Source organism: Ovis canadensis, chromosome 1 (genome assembly GCF_042477335.2).
Source record: "Ovis canadensis isolate MfBH-ARS-UI-01 breed Bighorn chromosome 1, ARS-UI_OviCan_v2, whole genome shotgun sequence".
Classification (NCBI taxonomy): Eukaryota; Metazoa; Chordata; class Mammalia; order Artiodactyla; family Bovidae; genus Ovis; species Ovis canadensis.
In genome coordinates this window covers 176,629,939-176,649,613 of record NC_091245.1, presented here as the reverse complement: position 1 = coordinate 176,649,613, position 19,675 = coordinate 176,629,939, and the positions used below count along the sequence as shown (strand labels likewise).

The 19,675-nt window shown below is 41.4% G+C and overlaps 1 protein-coding gene across 1 annotated transcript in view; it reads left to right on the top strand.

Moving 5' to 3' along the window:
* The first annotated feature begins 396 nt into the window (after positions 1 to 396).
* MYH15 (myosin heavy chain 15) overlaps positions 397 to 19,675 on the top strand; it is a 142,123-nt gene continuing 122,844 nt past the window's right edge. The window contains exons 1-9 of the mRNA XM_069552446.2: positions 397 to 406; positions 475 to 581; positions 3,654 to 3,797; positions 5,438 to 5,594; positions 6,232 to 6,259; positions 7,779 to 7,872; positions 9,760 to 9,852; positions 12,836 to 12,899; positions 12,987 to 13,082. Coding sequence (XP_069408547.2) covers positions 397 to 406; positions 475 to 581; positions 3,654 to 3,797; positions 5,438 to 5,594; positions 6,232 to 6,259; positions 7,779 to 7,872; positions 9,760 to 9,852; positions 12,836 to 12,899; positions 12,987 to 13,082 — 793 coding nt within the window. The remainder of the gene's footprint in view (positions 407 to 474; positions 582 to 3,653; positions 3,798 to 5,437; positions 5,595 to 6,231; positions 6,260 to 7,778; positions 7,873 to 9,759; positions 9,853 to 12,835; positions 12,900 to 12,986; positions 13,083 to 19,675) is intronic.

Below are 19,675 nucleotides of genomic sequence, written 5' to 3'. Positions count from 1 at the left end.
CTTTATTATTAATGCTTTCATTCCAAAATAAGGTCTAAAGAAACCCTGACAGACAGACATGCACAGTAATCTAAATTTTCACTTAGTTGTAACCAGACTTTTCTTGAGTGATGTTTTTTGGAGAGGAGCTAGAAAGGGTAAGAGCACCAGGCCAATCGCCCAGCACCTGGAGCTGTTAGTGGGAGGTAAATGCTGGGGATGGAGGGGTGGGCAATGGTTGGCACTTAACTGTCACGTAGCAAAATGTTTCCAATCTCCATTGGCTAAAATATTTCTTGTTCCTATACAGTCCTTAAGTGGGTTTATCTTCAGGATGGGCTTTCATGATTTTATCTAACTTTGCAACTTCCTATGTTGGTGACTCCAAGTCAATAAGCACACCCCAGAAATGAGACCATGTCTGTCAGTATGAAACTGTCCAATGTACATTTCCTATAAGAACTGTAGTTAGGAATCCATTTTTTTCCTCTGTAGGGAAGAAAAAGTGCTGGATTCATGATGCGAAGAATGCTTATATTGAGGCTGAGATTAAAGGGAGTGGAGGTGATGGCAGACTACTTGTTGAGACCACAGATGGAAAGGTAAAGAAATCTTTATTTCATCCCTGGGGTGACTAAGTTAGCTGTTCAATAATTAAGTTTTGTTAATAACCTGGGGTAGGAGACGCCACTGACCCACTTTAGAAAACTCATTTATTTTTAAGAAACTCCTCCACTTATTCTCAAAGATTTGATGGTAAACACTGAAGAATCAGAGTAAACCAATTGCTAGTGGTAAATCTCATTGATGCTAGCTAGCATGCACAGCTTTCCCACTTTTTTCGTCATATTTCAAGCTCTTTTTTAAAAGTACCTCTTGGAATAAGTAATAACCTTAGGAAATATTTACTTTGAGTAAATACTGTCCTTCTTAGGAAATATGAAGCAAGCTATGTTAGTAGGATCAGGAAAGAGTGGGATAATTTGAATAAGAATAGAACAGTGTCAGAGGAGCCAAGAAATGGGCAAGGGTCAGTAATATTAAATGCTAGAGAAAGAGATTTAGGGCTTGTGGAAAGCCTTGAACTTCAGAATCAGGAGGTCACCCATGACCTTTGAAAGAGGAACTTAGGTCAAATGTTGGGGCATAAGTTAGATGGTGAGGCATCTTAGAGAGAATGTGTAGTGAGGCTGTAACAGTCCCCAGCCCCTTCTCCCTGTCACTTAGGCACTCAGAACCACAGGCAATAGACAGCCCATTGAACAGACAGCCCATTCTCAGCACCTTTGTCAATATCATTGACCTCAGGTGCCTGCCAGCTCCATGGTGGAGAATTGGGCCTATTTCTGCTCTGACTCAACAAACATATCCTTTTGGATTTTACAGGTGATTTCCTGCCCATATGTAATTCTCCAGTCTCCTTCCAATTCTGCCCATTCCAACTCCATAACAGGCCACATCCTATAACAGACAGTTACAATCATTATCAAGAAAGTTTATCTTTTTCATACCCTTATCTTTGTATTTGTACAGTTTATGATTCAAAGTATCATCATTTGAACTGAAAAATTCTGGAGGCCACTCAAAAACTACCGTTATGGTGTCTTAATATGCCTTCCTTGCAGTGTCTGTACACTTAAAAAAATCACAAATTAGGTAAATTTTATATAACTAATTAATGGAATTAAGGGGAGAGCTTGGTCCTTATCAATAGGAACATACACATGTAGGCAAGGTTAAATTTAGAATGTCTTAAATAAGGAAACAGAAGGATTCAATTATTACCTCCGAATCTGTGTGTTGTCTTTGCACTTTCTTGTGTCTGGTTCAATTTTATTAGGCCTCCAGATGAGAAGTTTGTTCTTCGGAGTACATTTTTTAAAACTGCTGTCTTTTAAAACAGTAGTTAAGGTGATTTATGCATATAATGGGGTTACAACTATGAAAGAAATCATAGGAAGATCAGCATGAAAGCAGTAAATTAATAATGTAAAAAGAGGACTCTAAAGGTAGGTGGTTTGGTTCACCATATAATGGAAGTCTCATTCCCCCAGCCCCACTCTGCATCCCCCTGGCTCCAGGCTTCCTCCTCCTGATATTAGAAGTAACTACACTTCCGGTCACCTTTGGTCTTTGAAACGTTCAGTTCAGTTCAGTCACTCAGTCGTGTCCAACTCTTTGTGAGCCCATGGACTGCAGCACGCCAGGCCTCCCTGTCCATCACCAACTCCTGGGGTCTACTCAAACTCATGTCCATTGGGTTGATGGTGCCATCCAACCATCTCATCTTTGAAACATTAACAAAGGCAATAAAGCCAGTGGGTGGGGAGTAATACTTAAAGTTGGCATTGAAAGAAGAGAGAAAAATTGAATCCGAGCTAAGGGGAGGTTTTTTATGTAAGAGACCTGATGATGTTCTACAAGAGAGAAGGAGTTCATGAAATATGGAAATTGAAAGGGACTCAAAAGAAAAGGGGTTATTGTTTGAACAGTGCCAAAAAAGATTTAATAGGAATGAGATAAAAAAAAATATGAAAAGTGTGGGAGCCTTAGAAGAAGTATTACCAACTGGGATTAAATGGAGCAATTAGCTGATACCAATATGTATTAATCAAGGAAAAGGGGCTACAGGAAATAGGGTTAGGAAACTTATCAGAGTAACTCTAAGCAACAATTTGATAGTTGCAATGCATCGCAATACAATGTTAATCAAGATATCAACACTTCTGAGTACCTTCTATGTCCTTAGCATTGTGATAAGAAGAAGAAACCATCAAGATCCCTTCTTCAGATGCTTATAATCTAGCTGAAAATCATCCGAAGAAGGGATCTTGATGGTTTCTTCTTCTATAGTTATCAAAACCCTTATCACAATGCTAAGGACATTGAAGGTACTCAAGAAGTACTGATGGTATCGCTGGTGGTAAAGAATCTGTCTGCCAGTGCAGGAGACATAAGAGACCTGGGTTCTATCCCTGGGTCAGGAAGATCCCCTGGAGAAGGGAATGGTAACCCACTCCATTATTCTTGCCTGGAAAATCCCATGGACAGAGGAGACTGGCAGGTTACAGTTCATAGGGTTGCAAAGAATTGGACATGACTGAAGCAACTTAGCATGCACACACAGCCAATTATTAAAACACAGACAAGAGTTAATACTATCAAGATAGTACAGGTTGTATATATGGTTAAAAGACTTAAGGATGGAAAAATAATGAGCTGGGGAAGTTGGGGAGAGCTTGAGGAAGAGAGTAGGTCTAAAGTAAGTCTGAAAGGATGAGTCTGTCTGCTTGATCCATTACCCTAAATTCCTCCTTTTAAACATTCAGGATATGCTGAGACATCTAGGGAGGGGCTAGATCAGTGCAATATAATGTGAGTTATCTCAGGGGCAGTCAGTCAGTGGGGAGCCACAGAATCAGGGTGATGCAATTTAGAACATTTTGATTCAACCAAAGCCCTTTTAAAGACTTTATCTTTGGGCAAAGAGAGAACATGAGTAGGAGGAACACCTGTTTCTTGGAAGAAACAGGTTGGCTTAACTTCCTTGGGCTCCGTCCTCTGATGAGGCATCTTTTTCTTAACTCTTTGAATATTCTTCCCAATGCCTGGTAAAAATGAATGCGCACAGAAGCAGTAGGGGAATATATCTTATATTTTTCTCCTCTGTGCAGCATCTGAGTGTCAAGGAGGATGAGATTCAGCAGATGAATGCTCCAGAGTTTGAAATGATTGAAGACATGGCAACACTGACTCACCTCAATGAAGCATCTGTGTTGCATGCCCTGAGGAGGCGCTATGACCATTGGATGATCTATGTACGTGTACGTACCTCTCTGCTGACAGCATGCTGGCATCATATTGGTGATGTCCCAGCCCTCTCTTAGGTGAAAAAAGATATTGAGATAAGCATACTCATATAAGGATAATCTTTGCAAAATGCCCACTGGGGAGGGACCTTACTTTTTTCCAGTTTTATTTTGTTAGTATATATATATATATATATATATATATATATATATCCCTTTCCACAGATATTCATCCTAAAGTAAAGGCCCAAGGCTTAGAGAGTGATAGACCGGTGCCTTTTAAATGCCAACTTGGTCTCTTACTAGTTATTATTATTTTTAAAGTATTTATTTATTTAGGTTGTGCTGGGTCTCAGTGGCAGCACGTAAACAATTAGTTGCGGCATGCAAACTTTTAGCTGCCACATGTGGGATCTAGTTCCCTGACCAAGAATCTAACCTGGGCCCCCAGCATTGGGAGTGCAGAGTTGTAGCCACTGGACCATCAGGGAAGTCCCTAGTTATTTCTTCTTGGAGTGACCTTATCAGTAGTGTGGGACAGTAAAGCCTGTCTCTTCATGGTAGCTTGAAGGATAAAACAAAGAATGTAGGTAAAACATGTAGTTCAGTGCCTGTTATCTAGTTAGTGCTCAATAAATGGAATGATTTTTTTCCCCCATCATCATTGAATTGGGGAGGATTTGTTGCTCAGCTCCTTTAATTCACTCAGGACGCATCCAGCCAAAGCAACAATGAGTGGATTAGGCAAAGATAAAGGCTTTTGGGACCCACTACTGTGGAAGCCTAGCCATGTGACTGGCTTACTCCCGGGCACTCTGATTTGCTGCATGACTGTCTTCGTTTCCCTGGGATGCCGTAACAAAATCACCACCAACAGAGTGGCTTAAAACAAAGGAAATTTATTGTGTCCTAACGCTAGAGGCCAGAGTCCAAGATCAGATAAACAGATCTGAGGCTCTCGCACTCCCGCCAGAGCCTCAAGGGGAGAACCAGTCTTCGCCTGTACTGGTTTCAGGTAGCAAGTGGCTGCGTCACTCCAGTCTCTGCCCCCGTCTCCACGTTGCCTTCTCCTCTGTGTGTCTCTTATGAGGTCTTTAGCTGTTGGATTTAAGGCCCAACCAGATATCATCTTGAGATCTTGCCTCAATTTTACCTGCAAAGATCATTTTTCCAAATAAGATCAAATTTTCTGGTGATTAGGATGTGGACATACCCTTTGGGGAGCCACAATGCAACCACCGCTGCGAGTGACCCACATGAGCTATTCCCCTCAGGGCCTAAAGCATCACGTTCCTAACCCTGCTGAGACACAGATTCCCTTCAGGCCTCAAGGCCTGAGAGTGGGTTCCTCAAATCAGCAGTCCTGCTGTCAGCATCCTCCTTGTCTTTGAAAGGCCTGTGTGTGTGTCAGACAAGTTCGTGGTTGACAGCTCTCCCAGGGAAGAGGTAATCCCAGGTCCCCTGTTACTCTAACCTGGTTCTGTCTCTTTCTGTTCGAAGTCCCTTCTCTGTCAGAATCCAAAAGCCCTTTTCCTCTTCGTTCCTTTGTAAGTAAATATTCGAGCGAATGTTACCCGACAGTGAAAGAGCTGACAGACCTGCAAGTATCCCTAACCTATCTTCAGAAATCTCTTCTGATCTTCCGTCAGACATATTCAGGGCTCTCCTGTGTGAGCATCAACCCTCACAAGCAGCTTCCAGTGTATCACAAAGCAGTGGCGGCAGCCTATAAAGGCAGGAGGCGATCAGACGCTCCCCCTCACATCTTCGCTGTGGCCAGTAATGCCTTTCAGGATATGCTTCACAGTAAGTGTCTGCCCTACAAAATGAAGGGTAAAAATATCTGATCTAGTTTTTGTCCATGTCGCTAAGAGGCAGGTAGGCATTGTGAACGGAGCATGGCCTTTAGAGCTGCCTCGTCACTTGAAGCCCTGTTTCCTTCCAGATGAAACATGGGCAAAATAGGGCCTACCTCCTAGGGTTATGGGGACGATTAGCTCACATGTCAAATTAAGGGAGATAATGCCTTGAAAGTGCTCAGCCCAGTGGCAGGCCCAGAGTGAGCCCCCTGTAGCTGTCAGCTTTTATTACAAAAAGCACCTGCTAGAATGTTTGGCACAAAGAAGTTATTCTGTAGTTATTTTTACACCAGGCTTAATAAAAGCCTTAAAATAGTGATATGTCAACCGTTTGTCATTTATCATTTATATTTGGAGCAAGGAAATGGTGATGGAATTCGTATGTTCTTATGACTGGCCTACATAGGGTCAAGAGAAAAATCTATTTTACTTTGTACCATTTGAATAGTATCTTTTTTCTAACTGTATACTGAGCAAATCCTTCTCCTGTTCTCAAACTGTAACCAAGGAAATTTTGAATAAATTCATACCATACATAGAAATTCTAGCAGAAGAATGTTCTGACATTTTCCTTTCTTTTGTAGGTCGAGAGAATCAGTCTATACTCTTCACGTAAGTGCTTGCTTTTACTTTTTGGCCAGCAGTGAGACTTTCCATCAAAACAGACACCTACATTTCACTGGATATGAAACATAAACTCACTGCCTTTGAATTGTTCTTCAGATACCAGATACAGGCTAGGCAATAGTAAGATACTCAGGAAATTGTCATAACACGTAAGTCAGTGCTTAGCCACATATGGTACCCACTAGGCTGCCTCCCATTTTAGAAGATCCTGTAGAACCTGCAGTGCACACGCTGGTCTTAATCATCTTGATGAAGACAGCTCCCTATCCCAGTGATCATTTTCAGAGTTCCCTGGTTGGCTAATTGGGTTGAAAGACTGGAAGTCCAGTGGGTATGACCACTGAACAGATGACATGCTATTGCGAGCAGCCAGACTAGAGCAGGCCAAGGTGTTTCATGCCTGCATGCTCAGTCTGTCAGTTGTGTCCTACTCTTTGCGACTCCATAGACTGGGGCCTGCCAGGTTCCTCTTTCCATGGAATTTTCCAGGCAAGAATACTGGAGCAGGTTGCCATTTCCCCCTCCAGGAGATTTTCCGGCCCAGGGATCACACCCCACCTCTTGTCTCCTGCACTGGCAGGTGGACTCTTTACTACTGTGCCACCTGGGAAGCCCCGTACATTAGGTAGTGGGAATTGAAGATGCTGCTCAGAGGGGCAAGAAAAGGGAGTGAAGAGGAAGGAAGGAAAGGATTTCACTGAGAACATGTTGTGTGTTAATCTGCAGGGAGGAGCACTGGCTGGCCAGGTGAACTGTCAGCACAGGGACTGAGGCAGAGGCTAGGACTCGAGAGGCAGGGAAATGCTCAAGTTCTTGCTCTTCCTAAGCAATGATGATGCCAGCTCATGTATCTGTTGGCTTTAGTCATCCCTAGAAAAATAATAGGGTCTCAGAAACTTAGAGCCAGAAGAGGGGTTAGAGTTCAATCCTTTGCAGAGAGGACAGACTTATTTTTTAGAGTTTCAGACAGATAAAAGCAGAGCTTAAACCTATGATGCTTTGGGCAATGAGGCTATAAATTCACCACGGTGTTCTCCCCATATTACAAAGCTAGCTGACTGTCAAAGGTAAAAGGGGAGTGTAAAGCTCAACATCCTGGTGGAGTGACTGATTGGTTCTCTTCTGAGGGAGAGGGTTGGACCTGGCCATGTGGTCATAGCCTTCATATGTGACAATCTCTTGAACAGTTGGTAATGAGGAGACCTATCTAATTAGCAAAGATACCCTTAACCTTTTGGTTAACGGGACCAAGAAGGGCAGGCTTCTTATTTTCATAAAAGTCTTTGATCTTTCTCTACTCCAGATTTTTTTGCTAATGCTGCATTTCTAGCCTAAGATATACCCCCCCTCCCAACCAATTAAATGTCTGCCTCTCCTTCAAATTCCCTCTAAAGTTCCACATTTCCATAAAACTGTCCCTCTTAGTTAATGTGGTTAAAATTATTTGTTTTTCATTGCATTTATAATCTGAACCAGTTAACTGTCACTGAATTTCTGATCATAGAGGAGAATCTGGTGCTGGAAAGACAGTGAACACCAAACATATTATCCAGTATTTTGCCACTGTAGCAACCACGGGTGAATCCAAGGAAAAGCTGGTAAGCATTTATGCATATTGGCAGAAAAGGTGAGGTGGCCCTATCCACTAATGATGGAGGCTCTGCCCTGATCACTTATGGGAAGAAAGGAGGGGACAATGCCACAGAACAATTAAAAAATTATGAAAAGTCTTTTTTCCCCATATTTTCCTCTCAGGAAAATCATCAAGTGCTCTGAACCAATCATCCAAAACCATGAAATTACATAATCTGCTTCATATTGCTTCAAGGGGCCCTTATTGGCCTGATCTTTCTTGGTTGGACTCTTTGAGAATTAGGTACTTAAGATCCACACCATCTTCTGCTCAAACTATGGTCACCAGTGCCCTGAATGGCCACTTTTTGTGTTACTATTTCTTAATCCCTTTTGCTACTGTGAGATGTCAGACTTCCTCAAATATGCACTGAGAGAACTCTGCTTCCTTTACCCCTAACTTCTGGTTCAAATTCCAAACGCTCAGTGGATGTACCCTCAACTTTAACCACATTCTAGGTTCTGAAAAACTTTACCTTCTATTTAAATGTTTTTATACTTGGTAATGTTTGCTTTAGCTTACTGGTAATAATCTAAGGATACCTAAACATGATAGTTGGTCTGTAAAATAAGGTTAGATAATGCTGCTGCTGCTGCTAAGTCACTTCAGTCATGTCTGACTGTTAGCAACCCCATGGTCTGTAGCCTACCAGGCTCCTCCGTCCATGGGGTTTTCCAAGCAAGAGTACTGGATTGGGGTGCCAATGCTGAGCAGTGCTCAGAATCAGTGAGCTATTGAGCTGTTGGAGCCTCTCGTCTTTCTATGCCTGAATTTGCTATCTTGCTTTTCGTTTTGATACTGGATGTTTCCTGCTGTTTTTCCAAAGTAAAAGTATGTCAAAATAGCAATCTAGTCCAATTTTCAAACCTTAGAAAGTTTCTTTTCCAGCTACCACATTCCTGAATTTGATTAATTTCTTTGGTTATCACTGAATTCTATTATCCACTATGTGATACTTTATTTTTGTGTACATTTTAGGTTATTTGGTGTGCATTTGTTTGGTCTAACCATTGAGCCCTGTGATAATATGTAACACAATACATAATACAAAAACTTTTATGAAAAATTTTGCTCATATAGCCCAATTACTTAAAGTAAACCGACAATGCATAGAAAGAACATAGTATTTATAAGTCTATAGATTCTGAAATACTACATACTGTGAAATTCTCCTCATACAAAGAGTATTTGGGACTCAGTGGAAAGTTTAGGCAGTGGCAGTTTAGGTGCTAAGTGGTAATTAAGACTCACTCAATGAGGGGAAAAAAGACTTGCCCAAAGTAGATAACCTGCTTTGCCCCATCAGCCTGAGCACATAGGATTTAAACTTAAGACTAATAAATACTGTTTCAAGTCACTTCTTGGCATGAACCTCTAGATTACTTAGGAATAATAGCAAGCAAAAATATAACTGATAATGCCAAGAGTCTGCTGTATTATCTTAGAATAAATTTCTAGGTGTAAGGATTGAATGGGAAGAGCAGCAGATTAGCAATGAGGAGGAGTATATGGAATGAAGTTTGGAAATAGGCTATGGTATTAGTTATTATTTACTTTGGTAAAATATCAACTTTCTTTTCCTACTCATACCAATGCCAACCAAAAAATAAACATGGTAAGTAAATGACCTCCAACCTATAGTCTTAGGGGCATCATATACTGTCAGTCTTTCCTCCATCTATTTTTCTAAGTTCCCATTCCAAAGTAATATTTTATCACCAAATTCAGAAGTGGTTTTTGGCCACTTATTATCAAAACAAGAATGAGATTTGACCTTGGTATGGAGGGCTTGCCACATTACAGAATTCTGCTAAACACTTCATCAGTTGTATTTCTCTTACCTGTATCCAAGGAAACTCTACAAGATCAAATCAAACAAGTGAATCCTGTCTTGGAAGCATTTGGAAATGCCAAAACCCTGAGAAATGACAACTCTTCTCGTTTTGTAAGTAACTGAATTGAGCAGTATATTGGAATCTTTAATTTTTAGCTAATGGTTAACTTCATGCCTGAGCACACAGATCTGAAAAAAATTTTTCTAGAACATCAAAGAAGGTTTTTGATGACTGTACACAATATTGTTAGAGTCCTCAAAAAATTTTACTAGCTTCATCATTAATACAATTAAGATGAGTACCTGAGAAGCTTCTACTAGGTGGTCAATTTCAGGAAGAAAATATGTTAATACTTTAAAATTCCTTACCACTCCCAGTAGGAAAGCTCACTCAGTGAACTCTAATGATGTTTTATATTTTACTACATTTTACAGATTTGAAAGTAATTTCTTCTTTGTAATTTCCTATACTCCTTGTAAAAGTCATTTTGGTAAGCACTTCCGAATTCACTTGCTACAATTATTGTTTCTACTTTTGCCTATGAACCCCCTGCCCCTGGATGTATTTCACTGGAGATTTTTTTTTTTGACAGGGAAAAAAACCACACTTTTTAAAGTATTTTTTGATAACTAACAGTCCCAAGATAAAACGATTTGGGTTAAGGTCACTAACCCATTTTATGCCAAGAATGAGTGTCAGGGAGCCATTATATAATTTACAAGGAAATTTGTAAAAGGCTTCCTTTTGAGTCTCTGCTGCTGCTGCTGCTGAGTCTCTAGGCGTGATTAAATAATAGCCTTCTGCTTATTTGACTGCTTTCCCTCCAAAAACCTTAGAGCTGCCCTGACCACACTTACCTCTGCTTGTGGTATCTGGCTGTGTAGCAGGTACTAATACTGGTCCAGAAAACAATGGATAGATTTGGGATTTGTCAGAATGTGGTGAAAATTGCTGCTTAAATACTAAAGAATAAAACTGGGGGGAGAAAAGGCCAAGAGAGGGAAAAGGGAAGGATGGAAAAGAGGGAGGAGCAAAAGAAGATAAAGAAAAGAGTAGAATAAAAGGAAGAAAGAAGAGAATAGCAAGTGGAAAGAAAAATAAATAAGGAAAGAAAGCAATTGAAAAAGACCAAGAACAAGAAAAACCTTGGAAGGATGGAAGGAAAGAAGTAGCAAAGCGAATTAAACAAAGATGGATGACTGGAAAGAAGGAAGGAAGGACAAGAGAAAGAAAGGGGAGATAGAAAAATCAAGAAATCCAGGTTAAATTCTTTAGATTAATACTCCATACATGAAGTTGGAGACAAGCAGGATACTGGCCCTAGATAGTTAAGGAGCATATCAAAGGAGTAATTTCAGTGAGCCAGACTCTTGCATCTTCCCATAAATAGATAAGCACTAAACTCATTAACTTGAGATGGTCTATTTTCTTTGATTAGCAGCGTCTTTTGATGTTCTGATTACCTGGTTTTTGTTGCAAAGACTCCTGTATACCCAGGCACCTCCCTTACCTCTGTGGAGCAGTCCCTCAGACATATCTGAGAGGCTGTCTTCCGGGCTTAAGTCCTCAGTAAGTCCACTGAATAAACATAATTCTCAACTTTTAGGTTGTGAGTTTTTTTCAGTTGACAGTACATAAATGTATATGTGTGTAAATGCACATACACATACAGGGACACCTATGTTCATGTTTGTGTGTGTATAGGTACAAATGTGTGTTTGTGTGTATGGATCCTGTTAGACTGCATTTTTTAACTTAATGGCTTACTCACCCTGTATGTATGTGGCTGCTCTCCCCTTGCCAGTCTGCATCCTGCTGTGATTCTTTCCTTGCCTGGATTCACCTCCTCCAGGTTGCCTTCCCTTCTGCATTGACTTCCTCATCCTGGGGGCCGTAGCCCACTGGACTGCCTCCTTGACTGTGTCTTGATGCACCTGGGCTCTGTAACCTCTGGGCAGACTTTCTGTCCCATCAGACACTGTCTTATGGTTTTTCATTGACAAGGAAGGAAGGGAGCCTCATATATAATCATGCCAAGGTGATGTTTTGAAACTTAAGTCCCATCATGTTGCTTTTCTGCTTAAAACCTCCCAGTACCTTCTGAGCACACACAAAGTAAAACCCCACTCCTTCCTGTGGCCACATGGCTGACCTAATATGGTGCCTGCTGCCTGCCTACTCTCAGACTCTGCTTTCTTCTCTGCTTTCTCTTACTTGCTGCACTCCTTCACATCTGCCTTTTCTTTTGATTTCAAAACACATCAAAATATTCCTCAGTCAGAGCTGTTGCATTTGCTTCTTACAGCTAGAATTTAGATTTGGGGCACACCTACTTTTCCAATGTGGTATCTCCAGTGTCTAGCAGGTTTTCTGGATCATAGTAGATGTTCAACAAATGTTTCCTGGTAAACGAAAGAATATACCAAGCAGATATTATTTTTCTCATTTTTAGATAAGAACACTGAGACCTGGAGAGATTCTATAATGCACATAAGAATGCACAGCCAAAGGAGAAGGGAGGGATAAATTACAGGTTTGGGGTTAACATGTACACACTATTATATATAAAATAGATAGCCAATGGGGACCTATTGTACAGTGCAGGGACTTATACTCAATGTCTTGTAGTGACCTGTAATGGAAAAAAATCTGAAAAAAATATGTGTATAGGTATATATATGTAAATTATATATAAATAAATTGTTTATATATGAAATTATATATGTTATATAAATAACAATTATACATTTATATATATGAAAATTATACATTTATATATATAAAACTGAATCTCTTTGTACACCTGAAACCAGCACAACAGTGTAAATCAGCTCCTCTTCAATTAAAAATATTAAAAAACAAAAGAATACACAGCCAGTGATAAGCAGATCTGAGGCTAGACTCTGGGCCCACTGTCAGTCCTGATGACACCCTGGCTGCTTCTTGACATTAACTGGTGCCATCACAGCCCATGTGGAAATTTTTTTTTTTTTTAACTTTGGAGGAGTAGTTACTTTGGGAGTGATGTGTATAATGAAACCATTGCAGCTGTTTGACATGTTGAATAGGAGACTGTGTTCTGTGTTCACTCAGGGCAAGTTCATCAGGATGCACTTTTGTGCCAGAGGCAAGCTGTCATCTGCAGATATCGACATCTGTAAGTAGGCACTGCACTGTCTGATCACTTTTCTTCTAAGTTTTGCAAGAACACCTACATTTGAATCTTTACTCATGCCTTATGCAGATTTGCTTGAAAAATCCCGGGTGATTTTCCAGCCGCCCGGAGAGAGGAACTACCACATATTCTATCAAATTCTGTCTGGAAGAAAAGAACTTCGTGGTAAGTGTATTATTCTGGGGCTGAGTGTCATTCTAAAACAAGACAGTTGTCAGATTATCAGACCTGGAAAAGTACTGTTTAATGTCTACTAGCCTGTTTAGAGGGACCTCGGTTTATTTATCCTAAAATGTAAGAAATTGAACCAAATACAGACCCAATGTTCTACAATTTTATATAGGTAGAGAGTAAATGGTAACACTTTTCTTTTTTCAAACACTTTCGGAGGTGGGTAGGATTCCCAGCAGAGGTAAATGAATGTGTATGTGTGTGCACATGTGCACACATGTGTGTGTGTGTGTGTGTAAAAGGCATTAGATAGTTTAAGGCCTTAAATGATTAAAATCACTTATCACTTAAGTGGGTAGTAGAGATGAGGCCAGAGGTGGCAGACATTACTATGGTGTGTAGTGCTCAATGTGAGTTCTATATAGAAGGGAGGATTTGTATTGTGACATGAAGAATGGGAATGGGGTTTAACCAGAGTGATGAGTAGAGGGCATTTCTGGTAGCAGGAATACTGTACACAATGTCAGGAAAAGTCAAAGCAAAATCAGGGAACAGAGAGAGCAGGTGACCTATAGGAAAGTGTTTTCATAGAAGACTAGTAGAGGTCTTATTTGGATGGTTTCTAAACTCAGGAAGTTGAGGGGGTGTTGTATGCATGTGTGTGAGTAAGTGTGTGGGGTGTGGTGTTTTGTGGAGGGGGATGGGGTAATGGGAGGTCATGATCTGTTGATGGCAGTGGCAGTTAAGCTGGTGTGATAGGCAGGATGCTCTGGAGGCAGAAATACTGAGGAAAGTGATTGCAACAGTCCTAGGATAAGACGATGAGACAACAGTCTAAGGGAGGGGTCCCCAGCCTCCAGGCTTCAGACTCGTATCTCCTGTCAGATCAGCAGCAGCATTAGATTAAAAATAAAACGCACAATAAATGTCATGCACCGGAATCATACTGAAATCAACCCCCCAACCTAGTCTGTAGAAAAAATGTCTTCCATGATGCAGGTCACTGGTGCTGAAAAGGTTGGAGACCACTGATCTAAGACACTATGGGCATAGAGGGAAAAGGGGGTGGGCGCATGAAAGAGTAGAAAAGTCTTGGCAATGACTGAACACAAAAATGAGAATGATGAGTCAAAAATACTCCCAAATTCAGTAATTTGACTAGGATAAAAGAAGTGCCATGAATGGAAATAGAAAAGTGACTTATAGGGTAAGAGAATGAATTTCATGTATTCATTCAACAAATAGTTATTGTGGGGTCACCAAGTATACACTGCTTCTTAAAGGATAGGTGATAGGGAAGTAAACAGGGCCCACAGGTCCTGGCCCTCATGAGCTTACATTCCAGTATGAAAGACAATAACAAATAAGTAAACAAAATATATATAATTTCAGACAATGGTAGGTCTACAGAGAAGAATAAGGTGGATGAGGGGATGGAGTGAATTAGGAATTGGTAGGGCAATGAAAGTTCGTATCTTATTTGTTTCTTGCGGGGGCACACCATGTGGCTTGCAGTTCTCCAACCAGGGACTGAAACGGGGCCACATGGCAGTGAAAGCCTGGAATCTCCACAGGTGGTTATATTTTAGATATTAAGAGTCGGGTGAGATCTCTGTAAGGAGGCAATGTTTCGGGAATTCCCTGGCAGTCCAAAGGTTAGGACTTGACACTCTCACTGCTGTGGCCTGGATTTGGTTCCTAGTCAGGGAACTAAGATCTGGCAAGCTGTGCAGTGAAGCCAGAGGGTGGGGGCAGGGGGTGGGGAAGAAGGCTATGCTTTTCCAGTCACTTGAATGAGGGAACAAGTAGGCAAAGACTTCCAGGAAGAGACTTCCTGAGGGAAGAAACAGTGAGCGCAAAGGCCCTGAGGCAGGAGTGTATTTGGTTTATTCTTGGAATAGCATAACAGCCATTGTTGGGGGCAGAGTGGGGGAATAGAGCAGGTAATGTAGGAGCAGACAGGTAGGGCCAGGCCAAGCAGCACCTCGCATGGCATGGCAGAGAGTTTATGTCTCCAGTGCTCTGGAAAGTCACTGGAAGGGAAGAATCACAAGCTGATTGGGTTTCAAAGGTATTACATCTGCCATTGAGGACAACAGTGCTCCCACAGGAGTGACTGTGGGGTGATTGGAGATCCAGGTGAACAAATTGATGGGAAACAATCCCCTCAGACTGTCCTGCTTAGATGAAGTATGGTATGCATCCAGCAGGGTTTTAACTACCTGGTCTCTAACTCCTAAGTGCCCTCAGCAAATAGAGAAAGCTCTACAAACTGGACAGTTATATTTTGCCATAGGTGCAGTTGGTGGTATGAAAGCAGCAGCTGTTCTCCTTACTATCTTCCCTCTATCTCAACCTGGAACAGAATTTTTTTTTTTAGTTTTCCTTTGAGTAGCTCTGCCAGATGACACTCATTTCTATACAATATAGAGCAGCTAACATGTAGGGTCCAGTGTGGATACAGCAGTGACTGCAAGATTTTTTGGAGCATCTCTGTTTGCTAATAGAACAGTCTGAAGACCCTGGGCTGCTATGGAAAATTCCTATCATGAATTCATGAGCTCATGTACTTTGTTGAGTCTGTGGCCTGTTGAGATTGATTAGTGTATAAAGGCTGACATCTGGTGGTTCAGGTTGAGTATTGTTGGTTCACTTGTTTATGACACCAATGATCATTCTTTGGAATATTTAAAAATGTTAAACTGTTTGTATTCATCGCTGCCAAAGAAGAGCTTCTGAGTATCCTGAGGAGGGACACAAGAGGGTAGAGCTTAGCATGTGAAGATTGTGTCCAAATTTCCTAAAATAGGAGCATTTGTGTATGACAAGCAAATCAGGTGTGGAAGATGACAGCAGAGGGTGGAGGCTCTGTGGGAGCAGTCGCTCGTCCCACAGAAGGAGCCAAGGAAATGGAGTGATGTGTCATCCAAAGAGCCAGCCCCATTTTAGCCTCTACCCTGGAAGATTCCTGCTCCTCTTTTTTTTTTTTCAGTTAGTTCTGATTCTTGTTCCAGGCACAGCTAAAACTCACTCCTCTACTTCCCTTAGACATGGCTCCTTAAAATTCTTCAGTTTTGTTTTTTTTTTAATGTGAACCATTTTCAAAGACTTTATTGTATTTGCTACAGTCTGCTTCCGTTTTATGTTTTGGTTTTTGGTCTACAGGCATGTAGGTTTTTAGCTCCCCGACCAGGGATCGAATCCCCACCCCCTGCATTGGAAGGGGAAGTCTTAACCACCAGACCACTAGAGAAGTCCCAAACCCTTTAGTTCTGAATGCCATCTATATAGTTTGGTCTACCACTTATCTTCCTTTTCTCTTCTTTGATTTTTTTCTTTATATTCATTTATTGTGCCCACTCTTGCTATTCAACTGGTGTGTAAACTCCAGAAGGAGAGGTCAGGAAACAAATCTTTGCCTCTTGGAATCCTTGACACTTTGCCTCATGCCCTGAGAACTCCATAAAGTGTGTGACAGTACTACACAGTGGTGGCAGCCAAGAGCTGCCCTTGATCTGTCTACTGGGACCCCGAGTGCCCCTGGAGAAGGGAGTGGTCAGCATCTGGGCCTGTTTTGGAGCTTATTCAGTTTACCCTCTTTACCCATTAGATCTCTCTTGAACTAGCCTCATATCTTCACTCCCTTTCCCCGCATTGGTTATTAGGGGGTGCAAGGTATCTGAATGCTTCCCAACTCCAGAGAATGTTATTCAAATCATAAGCTATGTGAATGACTCTCTTTGGAGCTGGGCAGTGCACGACCTCTTCAGCTGTACATAGCAGCACTGAGGAACAGCTAATGATGGGTGATGGGGCATAAAGGCCTAGCCACAGAACTCGGTTCCTAAGATGATAAACTTCTTTCGGCCCACTGTCAGTTTCACTGTTTTTCATAGTAAACACAATCTTGGAGAACATTCAGCCATTCTGAAAGAAGAATGTGATGATAGGATGACATGTGAAACAATGCCTTGAATGATAAAACACTCACTCTTAATGAGTTCTAGGCATCTCCAACTGGACTCTGGGCTCTAGAAATGAACTGTTGACACCTATACTTTTTGAAAGTGTAAAGCAATTAACTTTTACAGTTAGCATCCTCTCATCCATTCTCTCTCTGCTGCCCCACCTCACCTCCCTCCCATCCCTATCCTCCACATGCCCACAGCCTGGTTAACAATTCTATATGGGACCTTTCTGGCCTAGACAGTCTCTCTGACTCAATAGTGTCTCATGAAATGCATATACTTTTTTTCATTCTCTCAAGGCCATTTCTCATGGTAGAAATGAAATTAATTAAATAAAGGAATCCCTGTTTACAAGATACTCTTCTGAGAAAACCTCAATCCTCAACCCAATTAAAATTTATTGCTCCTTGAAAAGAAGTTTTGATAAGGCCCAGTGGGGAAGATGTTTGAGCTAAAGGCCTTTTTGGCTTCCTCAAACACTTTTGCTTCTCTAGAATGGCCACCTCCTGCCAAGGGCAGCTGCCCCAGGGAATGGTTACTCCAGTGCAGCAGCCATATTTCTGGTTGTAAGGAGATAGAAGAAAAGTCCATTGGGTGTGCTAAATGACTTCTAGAAATGATGCTTCTGGAAGAGGGGAGATTGAGGGAGAATTCACACGTAGCACTTGGGCCCAACATTCTGGCTTATTACCAGCCCCCTCCTGAATCTTGGCTCTTTCCTCCGCCTGGTCTTCCAGTCCTCAGGCACACAGTGTTCTTGCTCTCTGCTCCATCTCCCTCTGTGCTTGTCCAGTGTTGAGCTTGCACAGAAGAAAGACCCTCCTTCTGTCTATGACAAAGGAGGAAATGGAGTCCTGTCATAGTCACTCACACAGGTTGGAGCAGTGGGTGGCATAGTCTAGCAGAAGCACTAGAGACTATGTTCTAAATTCAGTTTTTCATTAATTTGCCTCTGGGCAATTAGGATGCCTTTCTAGCCTTTTATTTTCCTTATATTTAACATGGAGAAAACAATGTCAGATATAGCACATTTGATCATCATGACTAGGATGAAATGATAAAAAATGATATAATAAACACTAGTAAAATAAAAATTCTGTAAAAGGTGGATCTAGAATGATCTAAAAGGTAATCTTGGCAGACCAATCTTGGAAAATAGATTTCGTTTTTAATGTCAGCCAACTAAAACATGCCTCCACCCTAAAGTACAGCATTTTCTTTTTTTTTAAATTTTAATTGTAGGTTAATTACTTTACAATACTGTATTGGTTTTGCCATACATCAACATGAATCTGCCACAGGTATACACGTGTTCCCCATTTTTGTATGGTTTAGGTATATGATTCCTCTAGCCTCCTTGATGGAAAGGACTATTTCAGTTTTGTATCCTTTCCTCCTCCCATAGCATATGCCTACAGTAGAGAAAATAGGTTAAATAAATGCTTTGATTTGAAAGACATGGAGATGATGTCTGCATTTGAGCTGAGTGAAGGGACAAGGCATTGTGGCACCCAGGTGTCTGGCCTGGGTGTGTTGGTGACATTCACTTGCATAAGAAACCACAGAAGAATAGCTTCAGGGCAGACACAGTAAACATCATTGATTCAATTGTGGTAATGCTGGGTTTGAGCTACTTGTGGCCATTCACCTTGAAATGTCTAACAAGAAGTTGGAGATCTAGGTCTGGAGCTCAGAAAATATAGATTTGAGGGTCATCAGTAAAGTCATGAATGAATCTTGCATAAAATACAGAGAGAGTCTTGATAACGTATAGTCAGGACAGTATTTGATACAGTTGATGACTCCCTCTTCCTGAAAATCTTCCCCCTTGGCCTCTCCCCTAAACCTCTGGGCATTGCGTAGCAGGTTGCTCTCTTTCATCCAGCACATGAACTTAGAGGGCCCTGGGGCTCAGTCCTTGGCTTTGTCTTGTGGTGACAGATCATCTAAGGATCATTTCTACCTGATGACTTGCAAAGTTTGATCCTAAGTCTAGACTTTTCTTTAGCATTCCAGACTCACAGATAACAGACTTTTTTATGTCTCCAGTTGGATGTTTAATAGGCGTCTCAAACTTCACATGCCTACAACCTCGTTCCTAAACTCCACCCCACCAGGCTTATTCCCACCACAGTGTTTAGTGGCTCATCTGAAGGCATCTCCATCCTTCTGCTTGCCTGGGCACAAACCCTTGGAGTTATCCTTGATCAGAATTTTCTCCCACATTATTCTCATTTGTTTCATCAGCAAATCCTGTTGACTCTACTCCATTCAAAATCCAAGCTCTGGCTACTTCTTACGATGTCTGCTATCACCCCCAAGTCAAGTACCATTTTTTTCCCTCCTGAATTAACTTTCTTGTTATCCCTGATTCCACCCTCTCCCTCTGTCTTTAACCACAGCCACAGTAAATTTAAAAAAAAAAAAATCAGATGATGTCACTCTTCTGTTCAAAAACCTCTTGCGACTTCCTATCTCACACAGAGCAGAAATGCCCATATCCTCACCATGGCCTGTGAGGCACTATAATCTGGCCTCTGGATGCTTCTTGGACCTCATGGCCTACTCTTTCTTTTACCAACCTTAGCCACTCAAAATTCCAGGCAAGCACCCCACCTC